This window comes from Cherax quadricarinatus, chromosome 76, assembly GCF_038502225.1.
Source record: "Cherax quadricarinatus isolate ZL_2023a chromosome 76, ASM3850222v1, whole genome shotgun sequence".
NCBI lineage: Eukaryota > Metazoa > Arthropoda > Malacostraca > Decapoda > Parastacidae > Cherax > Cherax quadricarinatus.
The window spans coordinates 6,009,001-6,032,383 of NC_091367.1; the positions used below are offsets into that span (position 1 = coordinate 6,009,001).

Below are 23,383 nucleotides of genomic sequence, written 5' to 3' on the forward strand. Positions count from 1 at the left end.
GCAACTATTCTGCAACTTCAAAAAATTAGTGATGAACCAAGTACCAAAATACTCACTGATTATATTAAAGTCCTGTGATATAAGTCATCAACTGTTAGTTGGGCATCTCCCAAGTCAGGTCACAGGTTATTAGTCTATTTTTAAAAACTCATTTTCACTTGGTTACAAATACATCAGATTATAAAATTTTCATGATTCAGTAGCTGAAAATTTTAATTTTTAAATTTGCTTCAAGTCTTTAGCATCATGTAATGACAAACACACTTTTCCATCTTAATATTTATTGTCAAATTTATAAAAGACAACAATGTACTGTGGTATGTTATGTCGCTATATTAAATGTACGTTCCTTGTGAGTGTTGCATCACTTGAAATTAAATATATTTATGGGGAAGCACCAAAGATTAAAATTCCCTGGATCAATTACCTTCATTGAAGGATGAAATTCTGTAACATAAACACAAACTCAAATTTCAATAGCATCATAATGCCCTTTCTTTGTAATTTGCCCAGGATAAAAATAAAAAGATATCTGCCACTACACAATACAAAATTTCCATCACACATGTTGACTTATATTATTATTATTATAAATCAGAACTAAGTGCTAAACCCACCAGGGTCATACAGTGCTGCATGTTGAGTTATAAAATTATATCCAAACACAATACTATATTTTGTTAACTTTAGAACCACTGACCAAGTCTAAACAAGTCCACATTGATGGACTTTTATAATATTGTGTTATTTATGAAACTGACCAACAGTATCTCTTTTTAGATTTACAGGAAAGAAATTACGATTGATATTATTCCCTGAAAATGCGTACTTTATTACATTTATTCTACAGTGTTCTTTGGATCTAGAACTTATTATTTTAGCTAACTTTGCAGGTTTCCTGAGGCCAACCATGGCACAGGATCCAAGTACAGCCTCTCCTCACTTAATGACAGAGTTCCTTTCCTAAGACCACATCGGTAAACAAATTCGTCACTAAGTGAGGAGCATATTATAACGGTAGTAGGTTTGTGTCAACCATCTTTGATATTCTCTTAATGTCATCTTTCCAACATTTATAACATTTCTGGTATATTTTTAAATGTTTATACAGAAGTACTGTACATATGTAATAAGCAGAATAGAGGAAATCAGCTCTAATGTACATTATTTAGTTATGCATACTGGTCAGAGAGCCCATCATAAGTCCAAGTCATCGGTAAACAAGTACATCACTAAGTGAGGAGAGGCCATAATGTAAGGTCGAGCCAATAGAGGCACTCTTCTTCCTATTAGGACCAATCAGTCCCATATAACCCTCTTGGGCTGAAAGCGAGGAGTACATGTGGAGCACTATATCAAAAAGAAAAAAATGTCTTGAACCACACCTTACACCATGTAGGTAAATTCAAGAAATTTACGACATAGGCAAATGGCCATATTTAAATTCTGACATTAATTAAATCAGGAAAACATTAGAGCTTGATAAAATGTTCTATGTTGGACTCGAAACTATATTTCTGAAGAAGCGTCAAGTCCAGTACAGTATTTGGCTCTTGGACCAACGTATGGGCAGCCATGCATAAGTGACAGTGAAGTCAATTTTCACCCAATTAATATTTTATTACAAGTGCCATCACACATGTTTCTTATTTTGGCTATCATGGATGATAGTGAAAGACTACATGGCTAGTTTGAAGACAACAATTACATGCTGATAGTGATTGCATACATGATCTCTTTCCAGACCAACTCCGGGATTTTCTACAAACAAGGAGCGCCAAGAGGTGATAGCGATATCAGGGTTGGAGCTCTGCAGTTGGTAATGTACTTGACTCTTATTGTACCAGTGAGCTTGCATAGGATGATGCAGATGTTGAAAAAGCTCACAATAGAGAGGACAGGTAATTAAATATTGCATTTATTTATATTTTGGTTTTCAAATTATTAAAAGGCTGGCATTTAAACTTTTAAATACTGCACTTATGTATAGACTTTTAATTTGTTAAATGGCACTTAAATTACTGTATTTATGGTTTGAGGTTCTAAAATTATTAAATGGCTTGCTTTTAAATTTCTTGATGGTTTCAATTCGATTCTTATGACCAGAGTCTTTGGTAAGATGGGTAAGGAAGAAGGATGGGTAAGATGGGTAAGGAAGAAGGATGGGTAAGGATAGAAATATTGGAAAAGGGTGGGAGGGGGGAGTGAGGTAGGATATAAAAGTTAAGTGACACAACCACTTTGGTGCAATTTAAAAAGTGTATGTGAAATAATAGAATATTCTTGAAGGGGTATAATACTAACCCATCAGAGTCACATAGATATAACAGATATATAGGTACATGACTCTGAAACTCTGAATTGGTAGCATATATACAAGTTTCAATTGCTTTTTTTTTTTTTTTTTTTTTTTTTTTTTTTTTTTTTTTTTTTGGTTTGGGTATGAAACTGTTAAATGGAAGGCATAGTATTTAATGTCCATGGAGAAGCAGAGAAGAATCCTCCTCCCTCCGTAAGTCATGCATGTCGTAGGAGGTGACCAAAATGCCAGGAGCAAGGGACTAGTAACCCCTTTTGTGTAAATTACTAAATGTAAAAATAAGAAAAACTTTATGAAAGCATTTCTTCTTTTTTGAGTCACCGTGCCTCAATGGGAGACTGTCAGTGTGCTAAAAAAAAGTATTTAATACTTATTATTTTTAAAGATTTAATTTTCTAGTTCTTTCACTGTCATTTTGGATGAAATTCTCTGATGTTTTGTTATATATGCTTTCTTTTCTGTATTTCTGTTACCTGTACATCAATAAGATTGTATCATGGGGACATGGAATGCATTTAAACTCGATACAAGGAATTATAGACAACTTCAAGATGGCATAGACAAAGGTGACATGCACACACACACACCTCTACAAGACTCCTCTGAGGGCCAACAGACATGCAATGCTTGACCTCGGTATTTGCAACTGTTGACTCCTGTACAAAAGGGATTGCAAGTCCCACAAGCATGAGCCCATTTCACTCTAGAGGTTCAGGCTGCAGACACATACAGGAACAGAGAAGCCAAGATGACCGTCCAGATTATTGGGCGATAGGTCAATGAAATGTCAGAAAACTGTCAGGTGGACCAGTAAGCTAGCGGAAGGCCTTGGTCAGATGACCAAAAGCTCCAGCTGCAGATCACCATATGACTAAGACTCGCATAAGGAAACACTCATCCTGTTTCCTGATGAACCTTACCTAACCTAACTGTCAGGCCTTCAGACAGCCTGAAGTAAAATTTGACTGTGAACCAATTTTCAGTCTGCCAGGATTTAAGACAAGCCTGCAAGTTGTGTTCCACATGTGAAAGCATCCACTATCCTAAATTAATGTGATAGGCATGTAAATCAATTTTCAGTCTCGCACACCAGGAACTGCTTCATACTCTTACAACAGTAAGAACAAATATTCTCATTGACAAATTCCCCATTGTTGATGAATATACACCTATTTATTTTTTCCATGCAATTTACAGTCATTCTCCATTTTAAAACTATGCATGTAATTCTGATATAATATGTACAATTACTACCAACATACAGCACTATATGGCCCTTGTGGGTTTATCACTTAGCATTATAGTAATACTTCTAACATATATGATCAATTTGTTATTAATTAGAACCACCGTTCCCAAATTGGGCCATGGAACTAGTACAGGATTTGTGTGGCTCCCTGGATATTCTTCGAGTTCAGTATGGGTTACCTATCAAGTGTCGTAAAAACATTCGAGTAATGTTCAGAATCAAATGTCTTGCAAAAGTCTGGAATTTGAAAATCCCTGCACAATTTATATAGTGGAATGTTAATGGGCTACAGGGGTGCTGACCCTTGAACCCCTCTTCCCCCTCCAGGGCTAAGCAAGATTGTACTGTAACCTTACATAGAGTTATAAAGGAAAGAATTCCTGAGGTGGCATAAGCCCCCTCCAGAGCTTTTCTATGAATATTATAATAACTGGACACTTGTATGCCAGCAAACAGGCAGGGCCAAGAGCTGTGACTCGGCCCCTCCAACCACATATAGGTGAGTACGCCCAGAATTCTGAGACTAGTGGAAACAAATGGCACAAAGTGGTGAAAAAACTGCAGAGGAACTTTAAAATATTCTACAAATTTATACATGTCAGGTGAGTGAGGTCACTGTGGGTGAACTGTAAGGTAAAACTACAAGGGAGGGCCTGCTGGTTCTTCTGACAATTTGGTTATGTAAATGAACTGGGCTACAGGTGTGGACCAAACTGAAAGCTCTTTGATTCTGTTAAACTGTATTTTGTGTGTGGATTAGCACAGCTTGCAGGCATCTGTTGCATTTTGTTCATTAGGTCTGACTAGCAAGGCTTCTATCCAAGACCTCAGGTGTGAAGTCTGATCCCTGTGCATCATGCAGGTGTTAACATGAGAGTCCTGCAGACTGTTTTTGTAATTTGATCTGCAGGCTATGGGAAATCACTCCCACCATACCTCAAAGATATAAACACCTGTGTTACAATCTGAACAGCTGTCTTTTTGCCTGGTCAAGGGTTTGATGGTGCTGGATATGATAATGGCAACACCTGTGTTGCTTTTGGTGAGGATTGGTGTAATATATCCTGCAGTGTGACTTATGATAAGGGTGAACGTGTGTTGCTCTCTGGTTTCTGTGAAGTGAGGGTTTCATATACACAATCCCTGCATTCCTGGATGGTGTGTGCAGGAAATCTTAGTACCTGGAAGATGTCTCTAAGAATGTTGCACACTTCCTCCTGATATTCAGGGCTACAGATCCTGTAGGCATGTAAAAACATGCCAATATGCACACCTCAATCAGTTCTTTGGTCTTAGAGTAAACAGTATTGTACATCATTCTTATTGACTGGGTTTCAGTATACTGTACTATAATTCTGAGGTGGTTGTCGTGTTTACTGAGAAGTATGTAGAGGAAAGGAAGACTTTCCATTATCAGCTTCTTCTAGAGTGAATTATATGGAGAGTTCCACAATGTTGAGGCTGTTCTTGAGGTTATCTAAGTTGAGCCTTATGGGAGTGATATTGTCCAGATAGTAGAGCCCTGTGACCATTTTGGGTGTGATGTTGGTGAATCTTTTGGCTTCCAGTGATTCAGTATACAGATTCACCAGCATGACACTGATTAGGGAGCCCATGGCCATGCCAAATTTTTGTTGGTAAAAGAAATTTTTAACAAACTTGATTCAGACTTTAGCTAATTTTGCAAAATGTTAGCAAGGTACAGGTAGGTCCTTGTCTGGCCTTAGCTTGTGGTGTAATAATGGCTTGGTCAGTGGGGGACTCAGACTCTGGTGAAGATGAAGTGATGTTTGGTAAAACCCAATGCTAAACTTCCTTCTTTGTCCGAGTCTCTACCAACCAACCAATGAATTAATGCGCTGCAAGCTAAGGACAGACATGGAACTGCCTGTAACTTGCTAAGATTTTGTGAAATTTACTGAACTCATTATTCTTTCTGCCAGTCCCTATACAAACAAAAATCTGACATGGCCATAAGCCCACTAATCGATGTCGTTTTGGCAAATCTGTATATAGAATGGCTAGGTGGAAAGATTCACCAATATATACCCATGAGTTTGTCTCCAATGTGCAGGTTATGTGTGTATATACCCAAAATGGTCACATGGCTTCACTACATGGATGATATTCTGTTTACCCCCAAAATGCTCAACCTAGATAACCTCAAGAACAGCCTCAGTAAGGAAGTATCCACTCAATTCACCCTAGAAGAAACTAATGATAGCCATCCTTTTCTAGACAATCTTCTAATTAAAGAATAGCCACCTCAGATTCAAAGTATACAAACAACTAAACAAAAAAAAAATGGCTATATACACTACTATTCATACAATGATCAAAAAACTAAATGGTATGTTTTTGTCTACAAGATCTCCACCCTGAATATCTCAAGGAAGAGAGCAAAATTTTTAGACATCTTCTAGATGCTAAATTTTCCTGCACACGCTATCCGGGACTCCAGAGATTGTGCATACAAAATCCCCACTTCACAGAAACCAGGCAGTAACACACTCATCCTTCCTACAAGCTACACTGTTTACCTGGAGAGAGTTCCGGGGGTCAACGCCCCCGCGGCCCGGTCTGTGACCAGGCCTCCTCCCACAATCACCAAAAGCTGCTGCCAAAGTCATATCCAGCAACATCAAAAACTTAACCAGGTAAAAAGACAACTGAGAAAACCATAACGATACAAGTGACTACATCATTCCACTTCGAGGTTTTGACAAGAAATACATGGAGATACCTCCCACAGCCTACAGATTAGGCAGAAAGAACACCAGTGTGCCTGTAGGACTCACAACAAGCATACCACCTGCAGGATACATACAGACCAGACTGCACAAGTAATGTCTTAGAAAGATTGCAATGATGTTGGTAGAATTAACAACAATATGTTAAATAAATCCCCATGGGGAGGTGAAGAATTCTTCCTCTGTAAGCTATGTGTGTTGTAAGAGGCAACTAAAATGCCAGGAGCAAGGGGCTAGTAACCCCTTCTCCTGTATAAATTACTAAATTTAAGAAGGAAAACTTTCATTTTTCTTTTAAGGTCACTCTATCTCAGTAAGATACGGCCGATTCAACGAAAAAAACAAATATTTAAAAGGACACACTGAGATTCTAAAGAAAAATTGCAAAGGTTAGTGGACGAGTTTGGGAGGGTGTGTAAAGGTTGAAAGTTGAAAGTGAACATAGAGTAAGGTGATGAGGATATCAAACGATTCAGATAAAGAAAAATTGGATATCACAATGGCGAGAGGGAGTATGGAAGAAGTAAATGTTTTCAGATATTTGGGAGTTGACTTGTCAGCAGATGAGTTTATGAAGGATGAGTTTAACCATAGAACTGATGAAGGATAAAAGGTGAGTGGTGCGTTGAGGTATCTGTGGAGACAAAAACATTATCTAGGGACGCAGAGAGAGGAATGCATGAAAGTACATATATTGGTACCAACACTCTTATATGGGTGTGAAGCTTGGGTTGTAAATGCTGCAGCAAGGAGGTGGCTGGAGGCAGTGGAGATGTCCTACCTAAGGGCAATGTGTGGTGTAAATATTATGCAGAGAATTCGGAGTGCGGAAATTAGGAGGTGTGGAGTTACTAAAAGTATTAGTCAGAGGGCTGAAGAGGGGTTGTTGAGGTGGTTTGGTCATTTAGAGAGAATGGATCAAAGTAGAATGACTTGAAAAGTGTATAAATCTGTAGGGGAAGGAAGGTGAGGTACGGGTCATGCTTGAAGAGGTTGGAGGGAGGGGGAAAAGGAGGTTTTGTGGGCAAGGGGCCTAGACTTTCAGCAAGTATGTGTGAGTATGTTAGATAGGAGTGAATTGAGACGAATGATTTTTGGGACCTGACAAGCTGTTGGAGTGTGAACAGGGTAATATTTAGTGAAGGGCTTTTTAGGGAAACAGGTTAGCTGGACTTGAGTCCTGGAAATGGGAAGTACAATGCCTGCACTTGAAAGGAGGGGTTTGGGATATTGACAGTTTGGAGGGACTTCTAAACTGTTGTATCTGAGCACCTCTGCAAAGACATTGATTATGTATGAGTGAGGTGAAAGTGTTGAATGATGATGAGAGTATTTTCTTTTTGCGGATTTTCTTTCTTTTTGGGTCACCCTGCCTCGGTGGGAGATAACCAACGTGTTGAAAAAAAAAAAATGTGCAACTGATGCAGCATTTTACTGTGGCAACATTTTGCTCTCCTGGAGAGCAAAACATTACCACAATAAAATGTTGCATGTGTCCTTCTATCTAAAATCTTGGAAAGATGCCCAGCAGATTGTAAGGGAGACGGACGAAGCACGACACAGATGCCTGGAAGCTATGCTAATCCATACGCAAAATGCAATCCAACAGAATCAAGGAGAGTTTTCAGTTTAGCCAAACCTGTAACCCAATTCATCTTGCATAGCCACATCATCGGAAGAACCAGTACGCTCTCCCCCTACTTCAGTGACTTCACTGACCCAGCTACTTGCCTGACTTTGGTTGTATAAATTTGCTTGCAGTTCCTCTCTGCAATAATGTCCAAGCCATATTTCTGGATGAAAAAAACACATTTATGTGACAGCGTATGATGTTAAAATTGTATAAAAAATAAATTAACATACAGGAAGTATCAATAATATAATTATATTTATATTCCAATTGATCAAACCAGGAAATTAGAATTGGTTAATATTGAAAATTTGTCAAAAGGGCAATTTGAAATTGACAGTCTCGTGAAATATTTTTAATAATTATCAAAACTCCCTTTGATTAGCAAACTAATAATGACCAAGCATGGGAATAAAGACAATATTGTTCTGTGTAGAGCTTTATCAAGTCCCATTTTGATAGAGCTCTACCCTGAGTGAAACATTATTCCATTAAGGATTGTTCTACATATCATGTCTGAACACCCATGCATGGCAGTCAGCATCATGCTTGTACATCCAGTGACCAATCAAGAATAAGGCACATGTTTAACACTTGGGCATCATTATAATAATGGTCCTTGTGGGTTTAGCACTTAGTACTGATTGTAATAATAATATAATAGTGACATACGATACCAGCTACAGTATTTGAATGAAGAAGCCTACAGAGCAGGTGAAACATTTGGACAATAAAGATACCCAACTGCTGGCCATGTCTTACTCATCAACACCTGGGTATCTTTGTGGAGACGTTTTGCCCACCAGTGGCTATATCAGTCTAATACACAATCAAATTTGCCCAAGTATTCCATGTGTATCAGTCATCTACTTGTTGGTCTTGTACACCATTAATAATGACCACTCATGTTTTGCTTCAAGAAGAAGCTTGCTACATGTGATAGTTATTAATTATCTGGCATCAAATGTGATAGATAAATAATAACTTTAATAATACTGACTGTCCTAAATTCATCTGCCTTCCAAATATACTCCCTCATTTCAGTTTACTTTCTGGCAAAATTCGACTCCATGTGAGTGTCTCCTCGTTGCACCGAGCTAACACGAGACTTGACTCGCTCCTCGATGCTGCCTCCTGATGCTCTTAACAGCTGAGTCCTGAAACAGATTTAATTATTATTACTACTATTATATTCAAAAGAGAGTGCTAAATCTGCAGAGGTTTATACAAGACTTGGTAAATAAGAGATAATCACATTTAATCAGAAGACAGACAAGGTAGCTTCAGTAGATCTGATCAAATGGTAATTAATTACTAATAACCAGAAAAACAATGCCACATGTGAAATTTCAACTTTTCAACTTTTGTAAAAAAGCTTGATTTAATAAACTTTGGACATAACAGATAAATCCAAAATGTCTAAGACAACTCTAGAAACAACTAAGCTTGTTATTTCCAGAATTGTCTTGTTATTATTACAATCTGCCAGGTAAGTTGACTTCGGAAGTACGATGAACTCTCAAATTAATGGACTAGTGGGGAAGAACATGTCCATTACTGCCAACTGTCCATACACTCTGAATTATAAAATTTATTTTTTGTGATCATAACACAAACAAATCTTAGAATCCATGGACTTTGTCTTGTGATTCAGAAGACTACCAGACACAAAAGGTATTGTAACCAGTAAAACAGTACAGTACTATACAGGAATTAGAAATTAAATAAAACTGAAAGTACAATAGTACTGTCATGTGCAGTCAAAGACAGTACAATAATTTTTCAGCAATTTACAGTAATTTTACTTGCCTCTTGTTGTGCAAAGAAGAAGTGTAAAGTGACATGATCAATAGTGGTGATTCAGAATAACTTTTATTTTCAGTCAGAGGAGCTGTAAAGCTTCACTAGTGAAAAAGTAGATGGCTGACAAGAAGTATACGGCCAGCATTTACAATAAACTGAAGAGCATGGTCTGTAAGAAGTAGACAGTCATCATCTACAATAAACTTAAGAGCATTGATCTGTAAGTTCGCCCTTGCTTCTACGAGAATCAGACATTGTTTGTTTCTTAATACCTGGAGTATACCTGGAGAGAGTTTCAGGGGTCAACGCCCCTGCGGCCCAGCCTGTGACCAGGCCTCACGAACACCTCATTAACACCATATTCCTTACATATCTGTGACACTGAAACACCAGACTCAGCCTTCTTTATTAGTTCAAGTTTCTGCTGAACACTGAGATTCATGGATTTCCTCCTGGCACCACCACTTGCTTTAGAAGCCATTGTTAATTGAACATTACTCAGTATGTTAATAAAGTCACACAAAACAGTATGCCAAGAAAAAATTGAAGACTGAATGACGAGTGTATCCGTGAGTGAGTTCTAGACGAGGGCACTCAGGCTCATACTGGACAAAAATATGAATCATTGGTCCATTGATTCAGAAGACTAACAGACAAAAACAACACAAGGACAAAATCCAGAATCTATAGACTTTTCCCATTTTGTCTGATGATTACAACATTTATCTAACCAATTCTTTTGGTCCATAGTTTTCAAAATCTGCTAAATGGGAGTCTGTTAGGTCAAGGTTTTACTGTAAAGGACAAAGTCTGTTGTTTATAGAATTTTTCATTTTTAAGAAAACGCAAAAAATCTCATTATTTAGACTTAATGAAAAACTGGCTGGCATTACCAGACTTTCCCTATTAGTCCATTATTAAATCAAGGCTGCACTCTATAGCTGTCCCTACAAATTACTCAGGGGTCATGGTTATGGAGGCCCTACAAAAGTACAAAATCCAATTAATACAAAATTATGTGCAAACAAATTCTGATTCAGACTTCTGTTTATTTTGCATTTCATTGATCATATTTTTTTTTTCTAACATGCTGGCCATCTCCAACAAAGTCAGAGTAACCCGAAAAAAAGAAATACTTTCACCATCATTCATCATACAAATTTAATAACCAAAATAGTAAGAGATTTGGACACAGGAAACAAGCTAGAACAATGAACACTTTAATTTAGTCACAAGTTACACATCAGAGAACTATTATTCACCTAGCTACCTCACTTTCTGTACATTTAATAAAAAACTCATTATCAATAACCTCTGGAAATAAATGGTATAAAATACCGACACAGTGGAAATATAAACACATATGCAGTTTAATGTGATCCTTTATTGACAATGCTTTGCCCACACAGTGGGCTTTTTCAAGTCACAAACAGATCTGTTTGTGACTTGAAAAAGCCCACTGTGTGGGCAAAACGTTGTCAATAAAGGATCACATTAAACTGCATATGTGTTTATATTTCCATCAATAACCTATGTCTAGTTCTTAAGTAATGTGTAAACATAAGTATTATTCTGCCAGAAATGCACAGCATGCTAGTAGCTTTCTTTTCTGCTTAGCAATATTATATTACAAATAAACTAAATTTTGTGTACTGCAGAAAAGAAAGTTGTATCAGTGAAAATGTTCATTAAAGAAAACCCATGAATAAGGAAGCTCTCAAATTTTTAGGAAATGAGTGTAAATATATTGTACTGAATGAAAAAAAAGGAACAATAATATGGCAGGAACAATACACAAATAACCTACACATAGGAGAAAGCAACTTATGACAACTTGGACAACAAGTTTCTGCCTCCTATGTGCAGGTTATTTGTGTACACTGCACCAGCTTCATTTTTTTTAACACACCGGTTGTTTCCCACCAAGGCAGGATGACTCAAACAAGAAACACTTTCACCATCATTTGCACTATCACTGTCTTGCCAGAGGCATGTATATGTTCATAATAATGTGAGATAACATGCTTACTAAAATGTTATATTCTTCTACATCTACTTCCTTGAACATTACCTCATGAACTTTTCCACTGATTCCTCCATTATCTCCTCCTTCATTTTCTCTTCTGCATACCGCCGAACATTTTCTTTCCTTTCTTCGTCTCGTTTCCTTGCTGCTTCCATCATTTCTTGTCTCTTTTTTTCCATTTCCTCCTCTGTTAACCTTTGCTTGTTTGCTCTTGATCTGTTTATGTGACTATCTCTCCTCTCTCTACTCCTACTTCTACTTCTAGCTTCATTTTGATGATGTTTAGGTGATCGATTCCTTTCATTTCTCTCTCTGTTGCCCCTCTCCTTTTCCTTTCTTCTCTCCATTTCACATTCCCTTGTTCTTTCTCTATCCACACTATCTTCCCTCCTATAATCCCTGCCCCATTCTCTTTCCTGTTCCCACCCTCTACCTCTGCCCTTGCTTCCTCCTCTTCCTCTTCCCTGTTCCCACCCTCTATCTCTTTCTCTACTTCTCTCTCTTTCTCTATCTCTCTGGGGATCTTTATTCCACGACTGACGCATGTCTCTATTTTTCATTCTGTCCCCATATCCTTCACGTGTTGACGGGTTTCCCTCTTTCCTCCCTCTTCTTTCAGAGTCAATGTTTATCTTTTTACATTCACTGCTAATTCCTAACTCTTTTTCATTATCACTATCACTCTCTTTCTTTTTCTTCTTTGATTTAGTTTTGTTCTTTTTTTTGCCATCTTGTTTTTTCTGAAAATGCAATAAACAATTAGTATTATATTATAAATTACATAAAATATTCTAGTTTACCCATTACCAAAATTGGTAAAATATAAGTTAGGAATTAAAAGAAATTTCTCCCTACCAATCAAAAATACTTCAAGGATAAAAGTATTCTTGACTGGTGGTGAGCAAGTTACCTGCAGCCTTAATGACTCTCAAGTAATTGAAAGGTTTAAAACCCAATAACCAACTCTGGGATACAGGATCCACAGAGAATGATAAAAAATGGTTTAACAGACAATGCATGATGGACAACCTTGCCTCACTAGTACAGGTAGGTAGGTAAGGTTGTCAGGAAACAGAACAAGTATTTTCTGACGGGTCTTAGTCAGATGATGACCTGTCAGTGGAGCTTTTGGTCATCCAACCGAGGACGTCTGCTGGCTTACCAGTCCACCCCTTTAAAAATTATGGTCATAGTTATAACCATATGCGTGTCGTATGAGACGACTAAAATGCCGGGAGCAAGGGACTAGTAGCTCCTTCTCCAGTATGTACTGCATTGCAGTACTAAATTTAAAAGGAGAAATTTTCGTTTTTCCTTTCGGGCCACCCTGCCTCGGTGGGATATGGCCACAACTAGGACCTGTTGCTCCACTACAACAATGGAGAAAAAGTTAGCATATGGGAGGATTTTATATTGTAGAAGTGATATATAGAGGGCAGAGTATATAAACAGAAAAAAGAAGTTAAAAGGGTGGTGAGGAAGTGCAAAAGGAGAGCCAATGAGAGAAAGCGAGTGAGGCCGCTGTGCTTATAACTCTATTAAATCTTTGTTAGTTAGCACTCCCTCAACATGTTCCACTAATTCTTCCATATTTTAAACATGAACATCTAAATTAAGCACGTTAGCAGGTTCCACAATTTTTTTATTTATGACATTATCATGTTCATCTTTGTCAAATGCTTCAAAATTATTCACAAAATGTTTTAGACATTTTTTCCATGTGCCTTGCATGCACTTTTCCATCACTCCCTTCCGAGCTGATTGAATGTTCTTTATGCAGTATAAAATGTGTGAGCTCCAAAAATCATGAAGGGTTACTTCATCATTTTCTGTTGGTGCTACAGTTTTGGAAAAAGTTGTGAGCAAATAATACACTTTGAACATAGCTATAACCCCCTGGTTCATTGGCTGTAGGAGAGCAGTCGTGCTTTTAGTCAGATACTCTACCTTTACATCCAGGTGTAGATGATCAAGATACTGGGGGTGGCCTGAGGCATTATTAAGCAGGTGATGAGAGATAAGATGCTTGATGCTGAGACGTCGCGCTGCCGTTTCCACAGCCAAAGTTCTTTTACAGCATACAATACCAACTAGTCAGAGATGGTCATAAGTCCGAGCAGTCATTAAACAGGCAGGTCGTTAAGTCACCAGTCTCTGTAAAATATTTTCTAATTCTTCTGCTACTTGCCCCCTTTAACTTCATATGTAAGAGTGATATGTCAGAAAACAAAAAAAGGGTCACAACTCACACTTTTCTTTGCCTTCTTTTCTTTTTTGGCTTTACGTTTTCTCTTCCTCTTCTTATCTTCCTCAGAACTGGAACTGAAGTCGCTATCTGAGGAGTCACTGCTGGATGAAGAGCTTTTCCGGTGCTTTTTCCTTTTCTTCTTCTTCTTTTTCTTTTTCTTCTTAGACACTTTCTTATCATCCTCTGACTCAGAGTCAGAGCTGTCATCAGAGGAATCTGAAGAAGAACTGGAACTGCTGCTGCTACTGGATCTTTTCTTTTTCTTCTTCTTAGCTCTGATTGTTGCTATCTAGGAAAGAGGACAAAATATTATTCAAGAATTCTGCGAACTCAGTATAGTTGTTCCTTGACTTACGATGGGGTTACGTTCCAACAAACCCATCGTAAGTCAAAATTACCTGAATATGAATATTTTTTGTTTTTTTTCAACAAACCGGCCGTATCCCACCAAGGCAGGGTGGCCCAAAAAGAAAAACGAAAGTTTCTCTTTTTAAATTTAGTAATTTATACAGGAGAAGGGGTTACTAGGACCTTGCTCCCAGCATTTTAGTCGCCTCTTACAACATGCATGGCTTACGGAGGAAGAATTCTGTTCCACTTCCCCATGGAGATAAGAGGAAATACAGTGGAACCTCAAATATCAAACTTTCTTAGGTCCAGAAGGCTGTTCGAGTGCCTTTACCGAATGAATTTATTCCCATCAGGAATAATGTAAATTAGATTAGTCCATTTCAGACCCTCAAAAATACACTTATGAAAGCACTTACAAAAATACACCTACATAATTGGTCGTGTTGGGAGCAGTTTGATTTTTGAGGTTCCAATGTAAACAAGAACTAGAAAGAAAATAGGAGAAAACCCAGAGGGGTGTATATATATGCTTGTACATGTATGTGTAGTGTGACCTAAGTGTAAGTAGAAGTAGCAAGACATTACAGGCTTACATTTTACACTCGCTTGGCAGGAAGGTAGTACCTCCCTGGATGGCTGCTGTCTACCAACCTACTACCTACACTGAATATGAATATATATTAAATAAATAAGTACTGTCAGTGAATAAGTAAATACAGGATGGCCCCCACTTATACAGCAGGTTAGGTTCCAGGCTACCAACGTAAAGCAAAAATTGTCGTAAGCGAGTCACTCTTTTTTTCACTTTTAAATACTGCACATAAGTGCCTGATTACATGTTTACACTATCATATATTAAGTTAGCAATAGAACTAGGCATAAAAAAACAATAAAAAGTAAAATGCATGTACAGTACACTCATTACTTTATTTATTCAGACTTCTTACAATAAATATATTCACCACTCACTATAAGCTAAAGACAAAAATATTTAAAGGTAAGTAATGTGTACACTGCATATGATGCATTTTTTTTAGACATAGCTCTACTGCTCACTTAACAGTATATGATAAACATGTCATCAGGCTTTTTAAAGCAAAAAAAGGCTGTTTGACTTTACAGTGATGCTTTAGAGCAGTAGCTCAGAACCTAACCTGCTGTATAAGTGGGGTCCTCTGGTATTACAAGAAAATTCTGCTAAAAATATTTAATTTTCTGCACAGAGAAATGAGTATCAGATCATTCAAAATGTTTTCCAACTGGATTCACCAACCAATGCTTCATCTTGACAGAATTACTTGTGATAACTTCCACTGTAACACTACGAATGACCAACTGGCTTAACTATTGCTGCTGCTGCTGTTGTTGATCAGAAGCCCTTACCAATTGCTGTAACTGCTTCATCTTAACAGGATTACTTGTGATCTGCCGCTTGGTTTCTTCCTCCCTCTGACGTATTACTAAGAGTGGGTCTTCCATCAGCTTCCGTCGCATATCAACCTGGACGTTGCTGGCCTCTCGGTGGATCACAGACTCAGGGTTGATTTCTAACATAATTCAAGAAAAGGAAAAATTAATATTCATAATTTAAAAGGCACTTCCTTACTTTATTTATTACATACTATCAGTACTTTTTGACTTCAATACTGTGTATACACTCACATCGTCCATTTTATATTTTATAGAGATCTTCCCTCACAGTTTCCACAAGTAATGACTTGCTGTACTGAATGAAATGAACAAACATAAGAACCACTTTAAGGTCAATATTTGAGCACTGTAGTTATGTGACACAGTTTACAAATTAAATAAAACCAATGGACGATACATGTCACAAGTCAGGTTATTTAATAATTTACATAAGACATCAATGGGTGCAACTGTGCCCCATAAGACATTGAGGGTGCAACTGTGCCACATGAGACATCGATGGGTGCAACTGTGCCACATGAGACATCGATGGGTGCAACTGTGCCACATGAGACATCGATGGGTGCAACTGTGCCACATAAGGGCCACAGGTTGTGTATCCTTCAGTAGCAGGCTGAGGGACTGATCACCTTAAACTACTATTACATGTCTTTCACCATCTCCAGTATTATTCTCTGAAACTGATAAAGCAACTGTTCGGCAAAAATGTCTATTTATGAGAGACACCCAAGTGTTGCAAATGTCTTATTCGACAACTCACCATGTTCTATGGTGTACACTGCCTTGTTGTGTTGTGGTGGAGGCTGCTCACCCTCTGCTGAATTAGCAGCAGATTCTGATTTATCCAGCATCTCAAAGGCTTTATCAATTTTACGCCCCAGTAAGTATTCTTCACGGCTAACATGACCCCCTGGGCCCTGAAAGAATTAAGAACAATTACAAATCAACAAAAGGAGTGCATTGATTTATTTCGTATTACAGTGTATATGCAAAACATTGTATTAAAAAAGGAGCCTGTACTACCAGTGTCTTTATTCACACTTGTTGGCTTTTGTTATTGTCTACATACTACAGTATAAAGCCTGTTTTACCTCAGTTAGAAACAGAAATACAGCCAATCCTGAAAATTTTGAATCCTGAATAACAATTGTCTATTTCTCTGGAGTGCAGGCAAGAGAGATACACAATAATATACACTTGGAAAATCTTAGAGGGATTAGTACCAAACTTGCATACGAAAATCACTCCCTATGAAAGCAAAAGACTCAGTAGGAGATGCAACTTTCCCTCAGTGAAAATCAAGGGAGCCACAGGTACACCAAAAGACAACAAAATAAGTGTCTGGGGCCCAAGACTGTTCAACTGCCTCCCACCATACATAAGGGGGATTACCAATAGACCTCTGGCTGTCTTCAAGAAGGCACTGGACATTCATCTAAAGTCAGTACCAGACCAACCAGACTGTGGTTCGTACGTCAGTTTGCGTGCAGCCAGCAGTAACAGCCTGGTTGATCAGACCCTGATCCACCACGAGGCCTGGTCTCAGACCGAGCCATGGGGGGATTCACACCCAAAACCCTCTCCAGGTAAACCATATAGTTTTCCATTCCTTAAACCCCTTTATTAATAGTTTTCTGCAAGACAACAAAAATACCACAATTTGGGAACAGCATCAGGAAGAAGGTGACTATTCTCAACCCACCAGCCATACCTCACTGCACTTACTTGTCATGTCCATGATTCCACACTTGTGCAACTCTTGGGTATCTTTTTTGTGCAAATGTTTTGCCAACCAGCGGCTTCCTCAGTCCTAAATTGTGTCCAATCAGTGATTTTTAATTCATGTTGTACAAAAAACTGTGTATGGTGAATTAATTTGTCCGCAGGTAGGCCGCATCAAGGTGCAAGTGATGTATGAGCACTACTGGTATCTAACTCAAGAGTATCCACGATCAATGGATGAATTTCCAGGTTAATATGAACACAGGTGAATGCAAAAGTAACAGATAATATATAACCAAGCTAGAGCTGAATGGAAACAAATGTCAGGTATTTGGAACAATTCACAAATACCTCACACTTATGGGAGGAAACTTTGGATGAGATTTCAGTTCATCCTGGATTAGTATAGGACAACACCAAAATTTTTGCTGATACTAATGCCTATACTTAAATTTAGGCACATACCGATACCATCAAAATTAGCCAATACCACTGATACCTACAGTTTATTATTTTTTTATTAACAAATCGGCCATTTCCCACCAAGGCAGGGTGACCCAAATAAAAGAAAAAACAATTTTCATCATCACTCACTCCACATCTCACTTTGTTACACACTTTAATCCTGGACAACTGACCAAGAAATAAAGACAAACACAGAAGCCTGGTCAAGTAATGGGGCTGAAGAGAGAATAAGTAAACAGGTCAGGTGACAAAAATTCTAAAAAACAGATCAGGAGGTGAGGAGAAAGTCAGATAATCAGATCAGTATTTTTATCCATTTACAGTAAAAATGACGAAAGAGGCAAATGAGCTCTATACAGTTTCTCATAAAAGAAAATGAGGTCAGATGCTGGTAACAGTAAGTCAATTGCATTTTGAAAACTTAAAAGTAGATTCTTCTTGTACCTTACTGAAAATGCACAGTTTGAAAATGGATTTTAAAGAATTTGAAGAAATTAAGAAGTTCCAGCATTGTGTAGATTGCAAAATGGAAGGATAAATAAGGTGGTTAAAAGTAATGAAGATTAGTACACAAATAACCTACACATAGGAGAAAGAAACTTGTGATCAGATTTCGGTCCAGTGTGTGACTCGTTAATAGACCAAGTCAGACCAAAACATCATAAGTTTCTTTCTCTTATTTGAGAGTTTTTTGTGTACTGTTCCAGTCGTGGTATTGTGCCTTTTTGTTTTTTTAATGAAGAACAGTCATCAGCCTTAGAGAAAAATTATTAATGAGAACATAAATCCTGTAAATATATAGAAAGGAATTTTAAGACAGTACATAATAGTCTATGCAGTGGACTGCAATATTTTTAGCAACAAAGAGCAAAATTCATTACCTATTAGGGAATGTTTAGATCACCATTCCATGAACAATGGAAGAAAAGGTACAGAAATTTATATTTTTAGTCTAAGATTTTTGCCTAACCAACCTTATACATCCAGTCAAGTTTATCATCGGTCTTTTTCTTGACTGCCCCAGACTCTTCTGCAGTCTTCCTTAGCATCTCTCGCTCCCTCTCCTCCTTCAGCTCTCGCTGGAGCTCAGCCATTTTGCGATCTTCTTCGGCTTTCTGTTGCTCTGCCTTCCATACTCGCTCTTGGTTCTTCATTGTATGCGGATGCCATGATTTCTTCAAGTTCTGAAAAAGTTATTTGTATAAATATACTTAGCTGAATGCTACAAAAATCATTAGGGAGAATAATTAACCACAGCAAGCTCAGAAAAATCCATTACAGACCTGTTTAAAAACTAAACTTAGATTTTTCTTTAGGTATGATTTATTAGATTTTAATATTAGATTTTAATATTGCCAAGATATGGACAAAATAAGGAGCAAGGGGCTAGTAACCCTTTCTCCTGTATATATTACTAAATGTAAAAGGAGAAACTTCCGTTTTTCCTTTTGGGCCACCCCGCTTCGGTGGGATACAGCCGGTGTGTTGAAAGAAAGAAAGATGGACAAAATAATGCTGGCATTATCTACTAAACAACCAGCAGCTCCATCAACCTAATGTAACCCTAGTAAATACCTTCACCATGAAAACGTGGAAGCTGAGTGTTAAGTCAATGCTGCATACAATAAGATAAGATAAGATTTTGTTTGGATTTTTAACCCTGGAGGGTTAGCTACCCAGGATAACCCAAAAAAACCATACCCCCGGCCGGGATTGAACCCGCGGTCATAGAGTCTCAAAACTCCAGCCCGTCGCGCTAACCACTAGACCAGCTAGCCACAATAAGATTCATCCAACTAGGTATATTTCTACACCATAGGAAGGTTAGCACAGGCACCTCTGTGACCACAAATGCAAGTTTTTACAGACGAATCTCCAGCTAGCGTGGCCGTGACGAACTCTAGCTCAAGTCCCTTCACTGCCGTCAACATGACTTAAGAAATCGTAATGACACGATTGCAAATAAACCATACCCCCGGCCGGGATTGAACCCGCGGTCATAGAGTCTCAAAACTCCAGCCCGTCGCGCTAACCACTAGACCAGCTAGCCACAATAAGATTCATCCAACTAGGTATATTTCTACACCATAGGAAGGTTAGCACAGGCACCTCTGTGACCACAAATGCAAGTTTTTACAGACGAATCTCCAGCTAGCGTGGCCGTGGTTAGCGCGACGGGCTGGAGTTTTGAGACTCTATGACCGCGGGTTCAATCCCGGCCGGGGGTATGGTTTATTTGCAATCGTGTCATTACGATTTCTTAAGTCATGTTGACGGCAGTGAAGGGACTTGAGCTAGAGTTCGTCACGGCCACGCTAGCTGGAGATTCGTCTGTAAAAACTTGCATTTGTGGTCACAGAGGTGCCTGTGCTAACCTTCCTATGGTGTAGAAATATACCTAGTTGGATGAATCTTATTGTGGCTAGCTGGTCTAGTGGTTAGCGCGACGGGCTGGAGTTTTGAGACTCTATGACCGCGGGTTCAATCCCGGCCGGGGGTATGGTTTATTTGCAATCGTGTCATTACGATTTCTTAAGTCATGTTGACGGCAGTGAAGGGACTTGAGCTAGAGTTCGTCACGGCCACGCTAGCTGGAGATTCGTCTGTAAAAACTTGCATTTGTGGTCACAGAGGTGCCTGTGCTAACCTTCCTATGGTGTAGAAATATACCTAGTTGGATGAATCTTATTGTGGCTAGCTGGTCTAGTGGTTAGCGCGACGGGCTGGAGTTTTGAGACTCTATGACCGCGGGTTCAATCCCGGCCGGGGGTATGGTTTATTTGCAATCGTGTCATTACGATTTCTTAAGTCAGGATAACCCAAGAAAGTCAGGGCATCACTGAGGACTGTCTGTCTTATTTCCACTTGAGTCCTTCAATCTCGTCCCCCAGGATGCAACCTACAACAGTCAACTAACACCCAGGTACCTACTTCCTTGCTAGGTGTACAGGGATGGCAGGTGTAAGGAAACATACCCGGCCAGGACTGAACACAGACACTCAGTGTGTGAGGTGAGTGTTACTTACCAGGCCACAGAACACCATGACCACAAGACTACAACCCTTCTCCTTAACTACAGTTATTATAAAAGCACTGGTTATGCATTTCCACAGCTGTGCTGTGTATTTACTCTGAATTTTAATGCAGAATGATGGTACTTTAATATTGTTTTTTACACATTTATAAGCATGTGAGGCTGTCAAGGAAAGAAATGTATCATTCATTCTGAAAACTAATTCTTACAGACATTTTCTTATATTTGTGTAATGGAATCATTAGCTATCAAGAAGGCCCCAGTATCTGGACACAATTATTTTATTTTTCTAATAAGCATGTTCAGTAATTCGAAGATATAATAATTCTGATTTTAGAGAAATTATCAACTCGACAGTGTGACTTCAGTTTAAAACAGAAGACTTCATTTGAACTAGAAACCCCAGAAGGTTTACAGCCCAGAATAACTCTTGAGCAAAACACTGGCTTATTTCCATTGAAGACCTTTTTTAAGGGACACATTACCTGGAGGATTATGCCCAGGTTATTTTAAAGGTCCTTTCCCACAAGTCTACAAACACCCAGGTAACTAGTTACTGGTGGTAACTGCTGTCCTTGTTCATAGTAATTTTATTCAGGTATACACAAATACAGTTACATAGATTATCATACATAGCAGCATATGTGTAGAGAACCTTCCAAAACAAGTCAAAGTTACTTATTTCCATTGGGCTCCTTCATCTAATATTAAGTAGGTACCTGGGTGTTAGTGGACTGGTGTGGGTGGCATCCTGGGGGACAAGACTTAAAGACCACAATAGAAATAAGACCACAATGGAAATAAGATGACAATGGAAATAAGATCACAATGGAAAAAAGACCACAATGGAAATAAGACCACAATGGAAATAAGATGACAATGGAAATAAGACCACAATGGACACAAGACCACAATGGAAATAAGACCACAATGGACACAAGACCACAATGGAAATAAGACCACAATGGACACAAGACCACAATGGAAATAAGACCACAATGAAAATAAGATGACTTTCTTAGGTTATCCTGGGTGACTAATCCTCTCTAACCTGGGTTAAAAATCTGAACAAATCCTATCTTATCTTAACTGGAGCTTCGCTCAGACTTGTGCAACACAATTGTACTCAAATATTTGTTAAGTTATACCATGAATTAAGGAAAGATCCTGGACTTCACATTACGAAAGCAGACAAAGCAAATGCGATAGTAATTATGGACAAGGTAGATTATAGAGGAAAAATAAACGTGATATTATGAGATAGGAAAACTGAGGCGCCTCTTAAAATTAACAGCTAAGATAAATGAATAATTCTCACTAGATCTCCACCGCCCATCTTGAGACAGCGCCTCTCTTCTTTATTATCCTCTTATATAACAAATAATCCACTCTTCTTTTTCTTCCTCTTATATGCAATACAACAGATGAAGTTTCTTCTTTACGCACTACAACAGATGACGTTTTTTTATGCAATACAACAGATGACGTTTCCTTCTTCTTTTACGCAATGCAACATATTATTATTATTATTATTATTATTATCAAAAACAAGCGCTAAACCACAAGGGCTATACAGCAATGCAACATATAAAGTTCACAAAGAAGGTTGGTGTTGGGGTTGTTAAGGTGTACTAAAGCTTAGCTTAGTGAACCCGGACTCCCGGACACCACCAATATATATTGCTTAAATGTGGACTGGAAAGTGATAATTTTATTTTGTTTAGTTGTGTCGTTTAAGCTGCTAGTTTATTGTACGCTTTATAAGCATCATATGAGCAGCAACGTAAAAGAATCAGGTTTACAGAGGTCAAAATATGTCTAACTGACCTAACAAAAAAGCGTCACAAGTACTATCACCAATCATTGCAACACTCTTTAACAAATCCATTGAATCCTCCACCTTCCCTACAGTTCTCAAAATAGCAAGGGTCACCCCGATCCATAAAGGAGGAGACCAAACAGAGTTGAATAACTATAGGCCAATATCCAATTTACACCCTCTCTCAAAAATCTTCGAAAAATTAATTCATAAACGAATCTACTCCTACCTCATCTCCCAAAACATTCTCAACCCCTGCCAATTTGGATTCAGGCCTAATAAAAATACTAATGATGCTATTATACACATGCTAGAACATATATACACTGTGTGAAAATTTGTCTGGGCTGCCTCCAAGTGAGTCGCCTACCCTGGCAAACTCTGTTGACACCGAGCTCTGAGATGGGTACCTCAGCCTCACAAGTGGCTTATAGGACAGATTTTTTCACAAATGATTGGTATTGCAAGAAACCTCGCCTGCATGCACGTATAAAGGACTAACTTACTTGGTGTTGCAGCATATATCCTGATCTTC

The 23,383-nt window shown here is 38.3% G+C and overlaps 1 protein-coding gene across 1 annotated transcript; it reads right to left on the reverse strand.

The window, feature by feature from the left end:
• Positions 1-264: 264 nt before the first annotated feature.
• Positions 265-22,648, reverse strand: Cwc25 (CWC25 spliceosome associated protein homolog). Its single transcript, XM_053798320.2, has 7 exons — positions 22,348-22,648; positions 18,970-19,179; positions 16,569-16,725; positions 15,761-15,924; positions 14,028-14,315; positions 11,824-12,518; positions 265-9,106 (listed from the first exon to the last, which is right to left on the reverse strand). Exons 1-7 carry the CDS (start codon positions 22,363-22,365, stop codon positions 8,995-8,997), a joined length of 1,644 nt encoding a protein of 547 aa, XP_053654295.2. The 5' UTR covers positions 22,366-22,648; the 3' UTR covers positions 265-8,994.
• Positions 22,649-23,383: the final 735 nt, after the last annotated feature.